The 14,483-nt window shown below is 44.5% G+C and overlaps 5 protein-coding genes across 8 annotated transcripts; 2 read left to right on the top strand and 3 right to left on the bottom strand.

Moving 5' to 3' along the window:
• Window positions 1-31: 31 nt before the first annotated feature.
• On the top strand, window positions 32-1,494 carry LOC132263714 (uncharacterized). Its single transcript, XM_059763647.1, has one exon. The coding sequence runs from the start codon at window positions 278-280 to the stop codon at window positions 1,484-1,486; it is 1,209 nt and encodes a 402-aa protein (XP_059619630.1). The 5' UTR covers window positions 32-277; the 3' UTR covers window positions 1,487-1,494.
• Window positions 1,491-4,534, bottom strand: LOC132263695 (galactose mutarotase). 4 transcript variants are annotated; one of them, XM_059763607.1, is made up of 4 exons: window positions 4,022-4,534; window positions 2,811-3,043; window positions 1,722-2,615; window positions 1,491-1,660 (listed from the first exon to the last, which is right to left on the bottom strand). In XM_059763607.1, exons 1-4 carry the CDS (start codon window positions 4,059-4,061, stop codon window positions 1,580-1,582), a joined length of 1,248 nt encoding a protein of 415 aa, XP_059619590.1. In that variant the 5' UTR covers window positions 4,062-4,534; the 3' UTR covers window positions 1,491-1,579. The 4 variants fall into 4 exon arrangements, with proteins under 4 accessions (XP_059619590.1, XP_059619607.1, XP_059619617.1 ...); XM_059763624.1 differs by having other exon boundaries at window positions 2,811-3,089; window positions 3,862-4,533; XM_059763634.1 differs by having other exon boundaries at window positions 4,255-4,530.
• A 210-nt stretch (window positions 4,535-4,744) lies between these two features.
• On the top strand, window positions 4,745-8,748 carry LOC132263660 (putative polypeptide N-acetylgalactosaminyltransferase 13). The gene is made up of 5 exons (XM_059763556.1): window positions 4,745-5,904; window positions 6,637-6,806; window positions 6,864-6,929; window positions 7,006-7,708; window positions 8,358-8,748. Exons 1-5 carry the CDS (start codon window positions 5,618-5,620, stop codon window positions 8,746-8,748), a joined length of 1,617 nt encoding a protein of 538 aa, XP_059619539.1. The 5' UTR covers window positions 4,745-5,617.
• Window positions 8,749-8,781: 33 nt separating this feature from the next.
• LOC132263598 (isoleucine--tRNA ligase, mitochondrial) lies at window positions 8,782-11,973 on the bottom strand. The gene is made up of 4 exons (XM_059763429.1): window positions 11,622-11,973; window positions 11,431-11,550; window positions 9,075-11,372; window positions 8,782-9,012 (listed from the first exon to the last, which is right to left on the bottom strand). The coding sequence occupies exons 1-4, from the start codon at window positions 11,793-11,795 to the stop codon at window positions 8,782-8,784; spliced, it is 2,823 nt and encodes a 940-aa protein (XP_059619412.1). The 5' UTR covers window positions 11,796-11,973.
• Window positions 11,974-12,073: 100 nt separating this feature from the next.
• Window positions 12,074-12,790, bottom strand: LOC132263768 (small ribosomal subunit protein mS23). Its single transcript, XM_059763742.1, has 3 exons — window positions 12,694-12,790; window positions 12,470-12,631; window positions 12,074-12,412 (listed from the first exon to the last, which is right to left on the bottom strand). The coding sequence occupies exons 1-3, from the start codon at window positions 12,735-12,737 to the stop codon at window positions 12,124-12,126; spliced, it is 495 nt and encodes a 164-aa protein (XP_059619725.1). The 5' UTR covers window positions 12,738-12,790; the 3' UTR covers window positions 12,074-12,123.
• Between the last annotated feature and the right edge of the window lie 1,693 nt (window positions 12,791-14,483).

Genomic DNA, 14,483 nt, shown 5'->3' with positions numbered 1-14,483 from the left:
TTCTTGCTCTATGAAATTTAAGAAAATATTTGCTATTGAGAATTTGTATTATTCCTTGTATTCAGCAAATTATTCTTTGGTGTATTATCTATTCCATTTTAACAGACATTTCTCTTTTGAAGAGCATCGCCGATATATCGGGAATATCAACGGCCGATAAATCGAAATTCACTTTCGAAAAGTGGCGTCGCGTCATCGATATTCGCGCAGATGTCAAATTGTGCATCATAAAAAGTTGTTTACAAAATTTTATCGTGAGTTTTCTCAAATTTTCGCCATGGGTGGCTGTCGATGTACGTTCCAGACATGCGAGAACAACAGTGCCAACTCCCCAAACATGCACTTCTTCCACTTTCCCGCCAAGAAGACGGATTTGTGCAGAAAGTGGGCAAAGTTTGCCAATCGTGTTGAATTCATGTCTCTGCCGTTGGACAAGCTGAAGAACAAAGTCGTGTGTCAGATGCACTTCCGGACGGAGAGCTTCATGAACTACCTGCAGAACAGCCTCGTGAAGACGGCATATCCCACGCTGATGCGCTTCGAAGACGTCGTGATAGACTTGGAGAAGGATTCTCCGGAAGAGCAGGTAGCCAAGCTGTCGGATGCCAATCAATTGGTGATGAAGCTGGACGTGCCAGAGATGGAGGAGGGCGAGACGGCCCAGGACAACTTTGTCATTGACATACTGCAGAGCACCGAGGACGACATCAACATCTCACCAGGGGAGAATCTGATGATATCAAATGCGAGACAGAGTAACCAGCAGAACTTCATCTTTGAGCTTAATCAGGTGTTAGAGGACAAGGTGGTGACACCGAGGAAGGAGCACAAGACACCTGCGATACTCAATCCCGCGTACAAACAAGCCAGTCGCACCAAAGTGACCCAAAATGTGGGGTGCGTCGTGAAGAAGCCGCTGCGGAAGCCTGCGCCTCCGTCGGATGTGAAGCTCACCGCGCGCCAGGAGGTGCTGATGGAGATGAAGATGAAATCTGAACCAGTGCGTCAGACGGTCAGAGAGGTGATTGAGTTCGAGAGTCCAGACGTGGTGCCGCAAGAGCTGCCCAAGCAGCCTGAGGAGCCGAAGAGGGACGAAGCGCTGGAGTGCATGGCCAAGGAGCTGGGAGAGCTGAAGCAAATGGTGTTGGAGACTGTGAGCACCCTCAAGGCCGTCCCGCCGGCTCCTCCTGCGCCTCAGCCCACGTCCACGAGCACAGCCGAGAGCAGCAATGGTTCGAAGGGCGAGAAGAGCATGAACAAGTTGCAGTTGTTTAACGCCATCAAGCGATACCTCAATCCCTCCATGGTGGCCCTGCTGCGGATGGAGATGTTCGGCGGCATGGATCGGGAGTGGAAGCAGGACGAGAAGGAATTCTCCGTGGAATTGTACAATCTGGGTCTGAATGTCTATGAGTTCATGCGAGACGAGTGGAGATTTCGCCTCCCGCCCGAGAAGGCTGTCCAGAAGTGGGCCAGCGAAATGTAGTCGCATCCCAAGTCACGACTCTCTCAGTGGTAAACTCTACCAGACCGTTTATTATAGCAAAAGTAATAAAACAATATTCATAGGTAAGAAAAGTTACTTTTGCCAGCCGAATTTGTAGACGCAGAGATGCTGATAAGTCTCTCCTGGCTTCAAGATTGTCGACGGGAAGTTGTCCTGTCCGGAAGAAATGCATGAGACAAAAGTAATTGAAATATTCCGACAACAAAGAACTCACGTGATTCACGGCATCCGGGAATTTTTGGGTTTCGAAGCAGAACGAACCGTGCTTCTGATACAATCCTCCGCCTTTGCCGTGCAGCTTCGGCGATGCAGAGTCTTTGGGATCCGGCAGGAAGTTCGCCGTGTAGAATTGCACGCCAGGCTGATCGCTGTAGACTTCCAGGAAGCGCCCAGACGGCGGATGCACAGCTCTGGCCACGAAGGAATCTCCCTGGCTGTACTTGGTCACGCAGAAATTGTCGTCATACCCATTGGCTGCTGTGGCTTTGAAAGCCTCTCCGAGAGTCTTTCCAGAGCGCAAATCGAAGGCAGTTCCTCCGACTTCAAGGAGTTTTCCAGTAGGAATAGACTCACTGTCCGTCTCAGTGATTTTATCAGCATTGATGACCACGAAGTGTTTGTAAATCTCCTCATTTCCAGCATCATGACCGGCCAGATTGAAGTAGGAATGATTGGTGAGATTTACAGAAGTCAATTTCGATGTCGTGGCAGAGAAATTGATCTTCAGGGCGTCATCGTCGGTCAATTCGTAGCGTACTTGAACCAGCAAATCGCCCGGATAGCCCTCGAAGTCGTCCGGAGAGAAGTGACTGAGCACAAGGGCGTTGCCGTCCACGAAGCCAGTCCAGTTGAATTTGTCAAATCCAACAATTCCACCGTGAAGATGATGCTTCCCATTCCAGTTCTTGGCCACTTGGACATCCTTGCCGTCCAGAGAGAACTTCCCGTGAGCAATCCTGTTCGCCACTCGGCCAACAGTGGCGCCGAAATAGGGATTCAGAGGATTGAAGTAGCCCTCGAGAGAGTCAAATCCCATGACCACGTCCTGCAGAACTCCATTCTTGTCCGGAACTTCCACGGACAAGATTGTGGCGCCGTAACTGATGACCTGAACGGATAGAGAGGTAAGAAAATTCCTTAAAGCTTTCAACTCCCTCCCAATTTCACGTAGAAAACTGTAATCTTGAACGTAATTTCCTCCCCATTCATCAGCAAATACGACAAATACGCATTTGGAATTAATTACTCTACGAAAGACTAAATGATTAAAGTTCATTATGTTTGCAATATTAATGAATCTCACCTTGACTGAAACGCGACTCAAGGAGTTCCTCCATGTGTAGACCCAGACTGTCTCCTCCTTCTTCGTCACTGGATCCTTCACGAGTCCAAAACTGTCCACCGAGAGACTCACTGAGCTGCCCTTGTCCATTCCCATGCTGTAGAAATTCCTCTCACTCTCTGATCGTGACTGAGAACCTTCTTTCTGGATCACTGACACTTGTCCGGACTGCCTCGCCTGCGAATCGCGCTCTTCTGCTCGCTCAGACATTATCACAAACAATTTGCTTGATTATTCTCGCTTTCAAGAGCACCAGAGAGATAGAGAGAGAGAAAAAAGGTCGCTGTTCAAATTTACGAAACCTCTCAAGTGTAATTCAATTGAACTAATAAATGCATAACTAGGGAGAGTCGCGTTAATAAAGGAAAATTTTGACCCACAAAACCACATTGGACCCTTATCGTCGTATTTTTTTGGGCATTATAATGTTGATAGTTGAGTGGAAAGGTCACTGACCCGCTTCATATTTATAAGGTATTTTTATTTTGACTATCGCAAAACCACAGTCGCACATAGGAGGAATTCTGTGCCAAATTATCTAAGATTTTTGTTATTTGGAGAATTGGTATGGTTTTTTATTGCGCAAGCATTTGTGCGGTGCAAAATTCTTTTTTTTTAAGTAAAGTTTTTCAGAAGCAAGAAAACGTTTACATTAATTTTCAAGTTGGTTCATGAACCATGTCAGCTTATGATTTTATTTCACGGAGAGCAACAAACTGCTTACGAGAATAATGAAAATTCAGTTTATTAGGTTTTGGATATTTTATTCCACTTATTTTACAACTTATAGCAATTTCCGATAAAGTATAGAGTTAAGGATAAAGGCAGAACTCCAAGGAAGTTTTCTTCAACTGTTTTGATTTGAAATGCTATCTGTTGAATAAATTAAATGGATAATTTGGATGCTGGAACTTCATAAATTCACTGATAATGTTTATATGAGAGCTATTTTGGGTTTTTCTAGGTCAAGACTCAATCATTTTGGGTGGGAAAAGTGCTGAAATGTGTTTACCTTATCCGCAGGTACACTATTATTAATTCAATTTGACTCATCAATAAAATATCACTCAGATATACTGTATCGCTCATGGGTTGAGTCAATCAGCCAAAAAGTCATCTGAAATATTCAGTCTTCGCGATGTGACAGGGTCAGAGTGATAGGAAGTAATTACCCTTTGACCTCGATTTTCTAAGAAAGTATTCTATTTCCATGGAAATGTCCTGCACTTAAGATGTTTGGGGAAGAAATATGTGGTGAGACATTTATTGTCACTTAGCAAATATGTTCACTAAATTGATATTGCTAGCGAGAAATATGACGCAATTGCAGATTCACGAGATTTATCACTTCCTAACAAATAAATTTTCAGTGAAAAGCGTGTCAATTGCAGCGTTTTTCACTCACACTCTCCAGGTTGGAGTGCTGAACAGGTCTTGTGTGCCGTATTCCACGTTATCGATTATCAATACTTCATATAGTAAGTTCACCTCCGGTTGTGTGTGAAAAAGCGCGACGTGCTCACGCTTTTCTGCCCACAAATTGACTGACACTGCTTTTGTGCCGCAAAATAAATAGTTTTTCAAGGAAGATATCGCTAAAACACTCCAGAGTTAATGTTGTGGCAAAACTGGAAACATTGTAAGTTAAAGTGAGATAAGATCCAGCCGTCGAAGATGAATATCGTTGAGAATTCAATAGATAAGGTCTGGTTTTGTAGAATACATATAATGCTAAAATGCTTGATAGCCTCATTAAGTGCGTCATAATCTTATTCAGGCACGTATTTTTGTTAGCATAAACCGATTAAAGTCGCGTATCTTATCTCAAATTACTATTCGCTCGTTCAAATCTGTCTCTGCGCTCACTCTCTCTCTCTCTGTCCCTCTCTCTTTGTATAGTGTGTGTAGGGGAGAGATGGGCCACGAGCTCGCTGCTGGTCATTCAAAAGTCCAACCGATTTTATCACTTCCTTTTGCAATCATTATAAAAGCAATTTTTCGCCGTTGATGGCATTTTGGCAAGCTGGAATAATTGCTCAAGATGCCTCTGTTGTATCATAATTTCTTCGCACAGAGGCACTTCTTGATAAATTGCCGCACATTAACTCTTTTTTGTGTCCCTCCTCCGAGCTCGCCATGGGCATTCGCTGGCACTGGGATCAGCCAGTGTCCGTCCACACATAACCAGCAATCGATATGGCTTGAGGAGATGGCATAAAAGCCACACGAGCGGCGATCAGCGGGTTCGGCGCTACGGGCACATAATTTAATTATTCAGTTATCGCAACTCACTCTCGGTGAATGGTTGAAAAATCCGCGAAGACAGAATGAACAGTGCCAAAATTCATTTCTCTGGTACATCAATTTAAAACGCAGTGCAGTGTTATAATAGGAGTGACATGAGGGAATGGAAAAGCTCTGCACTCGACCAACTTTTTCAATACTCTCCATCAGCGTAATTGGTTCACGTGCGCGCATTTGACGGAAAATAGATGGAAAAGTGTGTTCTTGAGTGAATAAAAGTGGTGTTTCACGGCTCCCTAATCATCACTGCGATACAAATTATCTCTCTCTCTCTCTTTCTCTCTCTATTTCCTTCACAACTTAATTGACTGTGTAGAAAATTGTATATAGATTTGTTTTTGAGCTCCCGCAGTGTTGCGTTCGCTTTTACTCAAAGTTCCCGCACTCGCAAGCGTTCTCGCGCCGATGGTGAATGATATTTCCCGCCAAAAAGGCCCAAATGGGCCCAATTGAATGCCAGTGATATGCTCAGACGCGGCGGATTGCGCTTTCTGCACAGGAAATTGGGCTTCTTCGGTCTGATAGTGTCAACTGTGATCTTCATCTTCTACACACTGACCATCCTGCCGCCCGTGGAGCAGAAAGTGAGGCGGAAAGTCGCACCGGTCGAAGCAATACTCAATTTCTCGCAAAGCGACTTCATGAGCCATTCAGACGCCCTCTCAACTGCATTCGAGGAGCACTATTTCAATCTGAGCGTCAGCAATTCACTCTCCAGCGGACGTGACATTCCGGACACACGACCACCCAGGTGAAGTGACAAAAAGGGGACAGAAAAAAAGCTTATAATGTATTGATTGATTAGTGTGCTGAAAATCTTACGAATGGTCATTAAAATTCTACCATCCGTACACCAGGAAATATTCAGTTAATTATAGGATTCATTGAGAGATTATTTTAGTATGCTTTTGACCTTTTGACTATTGCTTCAGCAATGTATGATCTTTTTTGTGTATTTCTGTGTGCTTTATTGCAGATAAGCTTCTTTTTTATAATTGCAAGTTTTTGCGGAGTTGGTTTTTGGGGGCAGATTCGATTTGAAAATTATCTCAAATTGTTATTGAGGAGTTGTAATATTTCCTCTAGTCAAAATTTATTTCTGCTGACTTTTTTTCTAGGCGCCTCAATAGCAAATGGTTGATTAGAAGTTAATCACAATTTCAGTATATTTGGCATATGCGATAAACATACTAATTAATTATATCAATAAATTATTCACAACAGTTCCTCATTAGAATTCACGGCGCGAAAACTATGCGCGGCAAAAAGAATGTGACAAAGACAGTGTCTAATGTGATAATTTACTATTATTGAATTACGGTGTGGAAATCTCTTTAAAAGAAGCACCATAGGTGACGCTTTAGTGTGGAAATAGTACGTCAATTTCCCATTAAAACATATTGGATTTCCGGAGAATCTTGCCACCCTCGTCGCTGATTAAATGCCAGAGTCGCGAAACTAATCTTATCAATGCTCGTTATAGATGCAGAGCGAGGGAATACGTGCTGAATGCCAAGAAGAATGTATCTGTGATAGTGGTGTTCCACAATGAGGCCAAATCAGCTCTCTTAAGGACAATTTCCAGTGTAATCAATCGCACACCACCAGATTTGCTCCATGAAATCATACTTATCGATGACTTCAGCAGAAATGGTGAGACTCAATTCAATTCCATATGAACTGATGATTTTTCAAATCAAACGCTTGCAGGACTCAGTGCGAATATTCTAGAGAATCTGCCAAAAATTAAGTTGTACAGAAATCACGAGCGAGAAGGTAATTGCCAATGATTTTCGGCGCGTGTTTGCAAGAGGTCAATTCTCAAGGAAATCTTGGTTTTTTTTCTGCTCAGGTCTCATCCGATCACGGAAGATTGGAGCTCTGCACGCTTCTGCTGAGTACATCGTCTTCCTCGACAGTCACTGCGAGGTGAATGTGGGCTGGGTTGAGCCACTCATCGACAGGCTCTCTTATCACCCCGGAGCGCTTGTCAGTCCCATTATAGACATCATCGATGCCTCCACCTTCGAGTACAGAGCCACAACGACCAACTTGAAGGCGGGCTTCGATTGGAGTCTGAGATTCAAGTGGATTCCCCGCTCCGACGAAGAGCTCCACACCGTCCAGGACGAGACGTCCTCATTCGCCAGTCCAACTGTGTATGGTGGCATTTTCCTCATCTCCCGCCAGTGGTTTCATCAGCTCGGCGGCTTCGACAGTAATCTCGAGATCTGGGGCGGAGAGTCCCTGGAAATCTCCCTCAAGGCATGGATGTGCGGTGGTCAAGTGGAAATCGCTCCGTGCAGTCGAGTTGGGCATGTGTTCAGGAAGAAGCACCCATACGACTTTCCCCGCGGGAGCACTTACACCTTCTTGCGCAATTCCAAGCTCATCGCCGAGGTGTGGTTGGACGAGTACAAGCACTTTTTCTACTTTGCCCGTCCAAATGCCCAGAGCATTAAGATTAAAGACACGAAAGATGCGGCGACCCTTAAAGAGAAGCTCCAATGCCGCACTTTCTCCTGGTACCTCCAGACCGTCTTCCACGAGCTCAAGTGAGTATCTCTCTCGCCCGCGGCAGAAAGCATCTCACATTTCTCGCCCTCGCGATAAAGTACCTCGCATTAAGGATGAATATCACCCATTATCCCACAATTTCTCTTGCACGTGACTCTGATTTCTCAATTATTCAATTAAATAATATCCCTCCCGCTGGATTATGGCGTTTTTTGCGTAGAATTACAGCCAAAAGTAACACAAAAAATATGCTGTGATGCCTAAATGTTATTAGTTTAATAAACATTCACATCACAGAGAGCGAAAGAGAGCTCACAAATCCCAGCCAGAAACATCCATTTAATGGGGTTTGTGGTGCAGATTTATTGAGATTTCACCAGTAGAGAAAAACGGCGGGATTTTTTTACTATCTCACAATATTATCATTATGCGACAGAAATAGTTCAGTTGAGACTTTGAAAAGTTACGCCAGAGAATCAATGATATTACTCATATTCTTACTTTCAGTTGTTTGTGCTTAAAAGAGCGAAACCTCCTTGTAATTTGGATTTAATTTATAGATGTATTTAATTTTCTTACCAATGCACTTTAAATTTAGCTTCATTTAACTACACTTTCTGGCTACGCTCATGATTATCGCCTTTAATTTAAAGTTCTCCGTCTCTCTCTCTCTCTTTGCACTTTCAGACTTCCCAATGAGGAGCACATCGCCTTTGGTGAGCTGAAGCACGAGGACCGCTGCCTCTCTGTGACGACAGACAACAGTCGCCAGAGACACATTCAGTTGGCAAATTGCTATAGCCACAGAGAGACCACAAAGTGGGCCCTCCATAACTACACTGGCGCTCTGAGTCCTGACTCGGGCGGTTGCGTCAATGTGTTCCAGAGTCTGGTCATTCTGGAGTACTGCCGAAATTCACCAGCCCAGCGTTGGTTGCGAAACGGCGGCAATTTAATGCACGCCACAACGGGTAAATGCCTAGAGAGTCTTGTTGGACCAACCGTGGCTGTGTCGGCTTGTCGCCACGGATCTCAATCGCAGCTGTGGAGTTTCTCCGTGGAAGTGCAGCACCAATAGCTACTTAAAATATAACTATGTACCTCTATTTATTCACGTGCAGCGGCTCTTTGTCCTTAAAACCACATCGCAGCGACTGCAAACGATGTCACCGGGACTGAGAGCGAATCTGCGACATCGGGGACAAAGAGGAGACTCGCTGATGTCCATATGGATTTGACATTCAGCATTGTCCTCAAGCTTAGTCAATTGTACGGTGGAAACTTGTAGAAGTTCACTCAATTGAGAGCCAAACGAGTCTTCACCATTCTCGGGCTGGAGTTTCTGCAAATAAAGTCACAGTTGAGATATTGAATAGCAATTTCCCCATTATCATTCACTCTCACCCTCAATGATTCGTAATCGATGGGATTACACAGAATCTTGACATTTAATTTCCATGTGTTTGTCTGAGTGGTTAATCTATTGAGTGCCTCCTTGAGCTGTAGACATTTCTCAATCACCGCCTTAGCCTCCTCGTCCGCCCACGATGCTGGAGGTGTGCCAATTTTCTGCTGTCCGAAGGGTGCATCGCCGCTAGAGTGGCTCCAGCACTCCTCAACCACGAACGGTACAATTGGCCACAGTGCCTTGGCCAATAGCATAAAACACGCATTCATTGTCTGCTGAATCCTGCTGTACTCAGCATCGCTGCCACAGTAGAGGCGATCCTTGCACAAGTGGAGATAAATGCTGGACACTTCATTGGCGACAAAATTGAGAATTGCTGATACTACGCGATTATACTCATATGCATCGTAGAAATTGAAGATTGAATTATGGAAATCCCGCAGTTTGCCCAGAAAGAATCTGTCTAAGAATGTGAACTTGCTGAGATCTTCTGGGAAATCACGTTCCTTCATCTGTCCACAAACTCCAATCAAGTAGCGCAAAGTGCCACGGATCTTGTGAACATTCTCAGCCGATGCCTGGAGGATATTCTCACTCAGGAGAATGGAAGTGTGCTGAGTACCGTGCGCTGCAATCCACCAACGCATCGTGTCAGTGCCATACTTCTTCACGATGTCTTTGGGGTGGATAACATTTCCCAGACTCTTGGACATCTTCTGACCCTTTTCGTCCAGCACAAAGCCATGCACGAAGATGGCTTTATAGGGAGCTTTGCTCCTCACAGCCACACTCGTCATGAGAGATGATTGGAACCATCCAGTGAACTGATCAATGCCCTCAAGGTACAAATCGGCAATTTTATCACCCTCCAGAGCATGTGACCAGGTTATTCCAGAATCAAACCATATATCCAGAATGTCCATGCCTTTCTCCAGTTCTTGGGTGCTTTCTGGGAGGAGTTCCTGCACAGATTTCTCCCACCAGAAATCAATATTTCCATTCTTCATCGTTTCCTCGCACATTTTCTCCACAATAGCCTTCGAAGTCACAACTTTCTTCGAGCTTTTTTCATAGAACACAGGAATCGGAACGCCCCAGGCTCTCTGACGAGAGATGCACCAGTATGGTCTCTTTTGCAGCTGTGTTATCAGCAAATTTTTACTAGCCACTGAATTCACCCTCGGGAAAATGCTAACCTTCTCAATCTCTTCAATTGCTTTCTCTTTAATCTTATCAGTGTTGATGAACCATTGATCACTGGCGCGAATGATGATGGGCTCTTTTGTTCGCCAGTCAATTGGATAAGAGTGTTCTATTTCCCCAAGATGCACTATTAAGTCTTTGGCTTTCAGGTACTCAAGCACTGTTTGAGATCCTTCCTTCAGGGCGTTTTTGTGTCTCAAGAATTCTGGTGATGTGTCTGTGTAATTTCCCAGTTCATCAACGAAACACTCCGTGGGTAGTTTTTGCTGCATTCCCACCAGAAAATCTTCAAATCCGTGAGCCGGTGCTGTGTGAACAAGGCCAGTTCCCTTCGCTGAAGACACGTGCGACGCTGAGAAGAAAGGTAACTCCCGATTTTCGACTATGGGATGCTGATATTGTAATCGACTTAGCAGTTTTGCGTCAATTTTGCCCATAACTTCAATCGGATTAGGGAAGATTCCTCTGTTTTCTTCCAATAAATCCGCAGCTATTATGTAACAATCTGGCGAATCTTGCACTCCAACAATGCAGTACTCCAATTCACTGTTGAAGCAAATTGCCTGGTTTGAGAGCAAAGTCCAAGGAGTTGTTGTCCACACCAAAGCCCAGAGATTCCTGCCTCCGGCTAAGCTTTCAATTTCTGGCAGACTTGTTTTCACTGGGAGTCTCAGATATAGCGAAGGACTCTTGAAATTGTTGTCATACTCAAGTTCAGCCTCTGCGAGGGCAGTTCTTGAGGATGGTGACCAGTAGACAGGCTTCAAGTCTCTGTAGATCAGTCCACTTGAATACATGTCGAAGAACACCCTCAGCTGATTGGCAATGAACACGGGAGAGGTGGTTTTGTAGTACGCATTCTCATTCTTCCAGTCAGCAATGACTCCCCAGGAGTCAAAGCCTGCTTTCTGTTTCTGAATGGTCTTCAGGGCGAATTCACGAGCCTTCTTTCGGATTGTCACTGCATCTGATGAAGAATCCCCGGAGAGAGCTTTCAACTCTATTGGGAGACCATGACAATCCCATCCAGGAATGTAGTGCACTTTCCTTCCTCGAATCACGTGGTGATGGTTTGTTATATCCTTCAAGATCTGCAAAGACAATTGCTCCGTGTAAAGCGGAATCCCAAGAATTCTTCATGAATCGTACCTTGTTTATCGCATGCCCCATGTGAAGATCTCCATTGGCGTACGGAGGACCGTCGTGCAGGACAAACGCCGGTGACTGAAGATGTTCATTCTGCCATCTATAGAGAGGCCGGAAGCATCGCTGGAAGGCAGGAAATATTGCTATTTTGAGATAAATCGATCATTTCTCAGAACATAAACACACTCCCTAACCTCATTTATTTCACTCTCAATTGAGAGGCGCTTTTTGGCTTCCAGACGCGCAGGAAATTGCGTTTTCGGCAAGTTTATGGTGTCTGTGTACTTCACTTTTGCCTTCCCTTCACATTTTGCACTGTAAAGACGAATTTGCCTCAAATTTCTGAACATTTTCCCACAATTGCACATGCACTTCTCATCACTAGACTGAAAAGTTTACTGATGAAATCTTCGCGAACATTTCATTTCGCCGTTATTACACTTTTACGGAAAAAATTACCAGATTTTACATAATAATTCTCGTAGATAAAGCCTCAAAACATTATGTAAATCATGTAAATATTTAATTCACATCTTGAACACATTGAATTCAATGGGAATTATTGATTCGTGCAATCACACTGCATTGGTCGATATGTTGAGACTTTTGGCTAAATTTTTCACAGTGTAGAAGAAGAATCCTGATATTACATGTTCTCTAGCTGTATTTATTCACTAATCAATTAATTCTCCACTTTCACGCCTTGAAGATATCCGTGATATTCACATTTGCCGATTCCTGTCTCTCCTGCCTCGTCTTTGCCTCTGTGAAGCTGGAGAGAAGCCCAGAATCTCCTCTGTTGAGCTTTTGCTCCTGAATCACTTCCTCCAGCTTTATCTGTGCTGTCTCTAGTATCTTCTCCTCCGACAGTGCGCCGTCCTCCTTCAGCTTGTTGTAGATCTCAATGAACGTCTGGCAGTGAGTTTTATTCTTTGTATCTGACAAAGTTACCATTCCCTGAGTCTTGGAGAACTTGTGAAACTTCCTGCAAAATTTGCCATTTTGAGTGTAGGAATTTTGGGCGATTCTGGCCATGACTTACGCTCGAACAACATCCTCCGGGTAGAAGATATCTCTAATTTCCGTTTTTGGGGCCGGTCTGTCGTATCGGGGCTCCTCCTTGGGTGGAAATGCCTGGTAAATGTCGTACCAGAGAGGCTTGTCTTCCGGCTTGATGGCACCGGTTCTTAGAAGACCGGTTGTTCTGCAAGACGAAAGACCCTTATGAAATCTGATTCCCTGCACTCTCTGGATGCCCAATAGTACCTTGTAAAGATCGTTCCTATTTTCTCTAACCGGCTGTGTGCCATTTTCCACGAGGTTTTCCAAAACACGCACTTTTGACGTCCACACTCTGCTGAATCGAGAGAAAATTCTGCTAAATATCGATTTTCGAACGATTAATTTTGAATGGATAAAATTGTATAACGGCCACACCCACATGAAATTGGGGATTTTTCCTGGAATTCCCGGATATTATATGATTTTCTGGGATGGTTACGGCAAAATCAATGATTGCGCATAACGATGCTGGGCTGGCAACAATGTCCTGAAGGGACAGCGATGGATTTTAATGTATAACACACGATTTATTCCTCTTTGGCAATTCTACTTTTTACATCTGTCGATAAAATATCCCTTTTTATCGTCACAATTTTTTTTCCGCGCCAATCAGGAGCAGGGAATGGCAGGGAGGAGCCGGGAAATGCGGGGGAGTTGTATATTGCTTTGAGGAATTTATTAAAATTGCATTCCGCACGCCAAAGACTTCCGCGCCCAGGCAATAATTGCGATTTGATATTGCAGCAGTCATCAAAGGCATTACATTAAATATTTACATACAGGGTGAATGTGGGGGAATGTAATTTTATTTTTTGCATAAAACAGGCGTGAAAATATCTTAAATCTCCGAGAGAGTATCGCTGCGTGGTGATATACATCATCGGCGGGTGCGCGCGAGGGGTTGGCGAGGAGGGGGCGTTCGTGGGGCTCCGCACGCAGCGTGTAGGAGAGCGCCTATAGCCAGCCTCACGATAAACACTATGTGCCCATGTGAGAGTGTCTGAAGAGACTGGCGCAGACATCACCCACAATCCACAATGAACGCGGCGTGCAAAAAGGTAAGAGATCCATGAGCAGATTTTCCGTTCGCTCAGTTCTTCACTTGCCTCCACACCGAATGGTTCCGCCGCTCTCGCTCGTGACTACTCTGGCCTCTCCAGTTCCGTGACTTGTTTCGGGTGGGACGGATGCTTCAGCATAGAGTGACAAGCCAGAGGAATCCCAGTGAAGAGGACTCGGAGTGCGCATTGACGGTGAAAAAGTGTGTGCTGCTGTAGTCCTTCAATTTCGCCCAGTGACAAATTAATCACCCACACTTTCGGGCGATACTCTCGTCGGCCAGGAGAATTTCATCATCGGAGCCTCGCGAAAATCGCTCTGCATTCGCGCCAAAATTCCTCCAGCCAGTACAGCGCGGATTCGACAAGAATCCAATACCCGTGAATTAATTAATTAATTTTAATTGCCGCACACAATTTATTGTCAGTGCCTGCGAACAGCATTTTGCGTGACTTCATCCCGAAGGGAGGCGCCCCAGATGAGCCTTGACGGTCTTCTGGGTGATCGGGATTCCCAGGCAGCTTTATTAATAGACGCGCTTCTTGGACATGTTTTCCGTGCGCGCGAAAGAGGAACAATTTATTTGTGATTTTTTCGCGTGTGTGACACTTTAAATTAGAATATAAAACGCAAGTCTAGGCGCGATGGGACAAAGTGTCTCTGGCAGATTATGTCCCATTAATTTTTACGAGACTGTTAAATTAATTTGCTGCTAGTTAAAATCTACCTCAAGAAAAGAGTTATTGTGATGCTGGGCGTGTGAATCGGACGTTATATAGTTAAATGGGAATGTAATTGTTGATTCTTTAATGTATGGGCTTGAATTTTGGAGGCAAAAGTCAGGAAATTCATCATCCACTTATGGCTTTTGATTAGTGCTGGAGGGTAAGTTAAGGATCACAAAGCCTTTCATTTGCATTTTGTGCCGCAGAAAT

The sequence above is a fragment of the Phlebotomus argentipes genome, unplaced genomic scaffold (genome assembly GCF_947086385.1).
Source record: "Phlebotomus argentipes unplaced genomic scaffold, Phlebotomus argentipes genome assembly contig_2, whole genome shotgun sequence".
NCBI classification, from domain to species: Eukaryota; Metazoa; Arthropoda; class Insecta; order Diptera; family Psychodidae; genus Phlebotomus; species Phlebotomus argentipes.
Note: the sequence above shows the minus strand (reverse complement) of the source record. Positions and strands in the feature narration are given on the sequence as shown.

Coding starts and splice junctions, on each gene's coding strand:
- LOC132263695 (XM_059763607.1), bottom strand. CDS start 4,061: ATGGAAATAGAATACTTTCTTAGAAAATCGAGGTCAAAGG. Junction 2,616..2,810: donor TGAGTCGCGTTTCAGTCAAG/GTGAGATTCATT, acceptor CTATCCGTTCAG/GTCATCAGTTACGGCGCCAC. Junction 1,661..1,721: donor TCCCGGATGCCGTGAATCAC/GTGAGTTCTTTG, acceptor TCTTCCGGACAG/GACAACTTCCCGTCGACAAT.
- LOC132263714 (XM_059763647.1), top strand. CDS start 278: ATGGGTGGCTGTCGATGTACGTTCCAGACATGCGAGAACAACAGTGCC.
- LOC132263768 (XM_059763742.1), bottom strand. CDS start 12,737: ATGGCACACAGCCGGTTAGAGAAAATAGGAACGATCTTTACAAG. Junction 12,632..12,693: donor ATAGGAACGATCTTTACAAG/GTACTATTGGGC, acceptor TTCGTCTTGCAG/AACAACCGGTCTTCTAAGAA. Junction 12,413..12,469: donor CCGGAGGATGTTGTTCGAGC/GTAAGTCATGGC, acceptor CAAATTTTGCAG/GAAGTTTCACAAGTTCTCCA.
- LOC132263660 (XM_059763556.1), top strand. CDS start 5,618: ATGCTCAGACGCGGCGGATTGCGCTTTCTGCACAGGAAATTGGGCTTC. Junction 5,905..6,636: donor CCGGACACACGACCACCCAG/GTGAAGTGACAA, acceptor TGCTCGTTATAG/ATGCAGAGCGAGGGAATACG. Junction 7,709..8,357: donor ACCGTCTTCCACGAGCTCAA/GTGAGTATCTCT, acceptor TTGCACTTTCAG/ACTTCCCAATGAGGAGCACA.
- LOC132263598 (XM_059763429.1), bottom strand. CDS start 11,795: ATGTGCAATTGTGGGAAAATGTTCAGAAATTTGAGGCAAATTCGTCTT. Junction 11,373..11,430: donor TGGGGCATGCGATAAACAAG/GTACGATTCATG, acceptor TTGTCTTTGCAG/ATCTTGAAGGATATAACAAA. Junction 9,013..9,074: donor TCGATTACGAATCATTGAGG/GTGAGAGTGAAT, acceptor CTTTATTTGCAG/AAACTCCAGCCCGAGAATGG.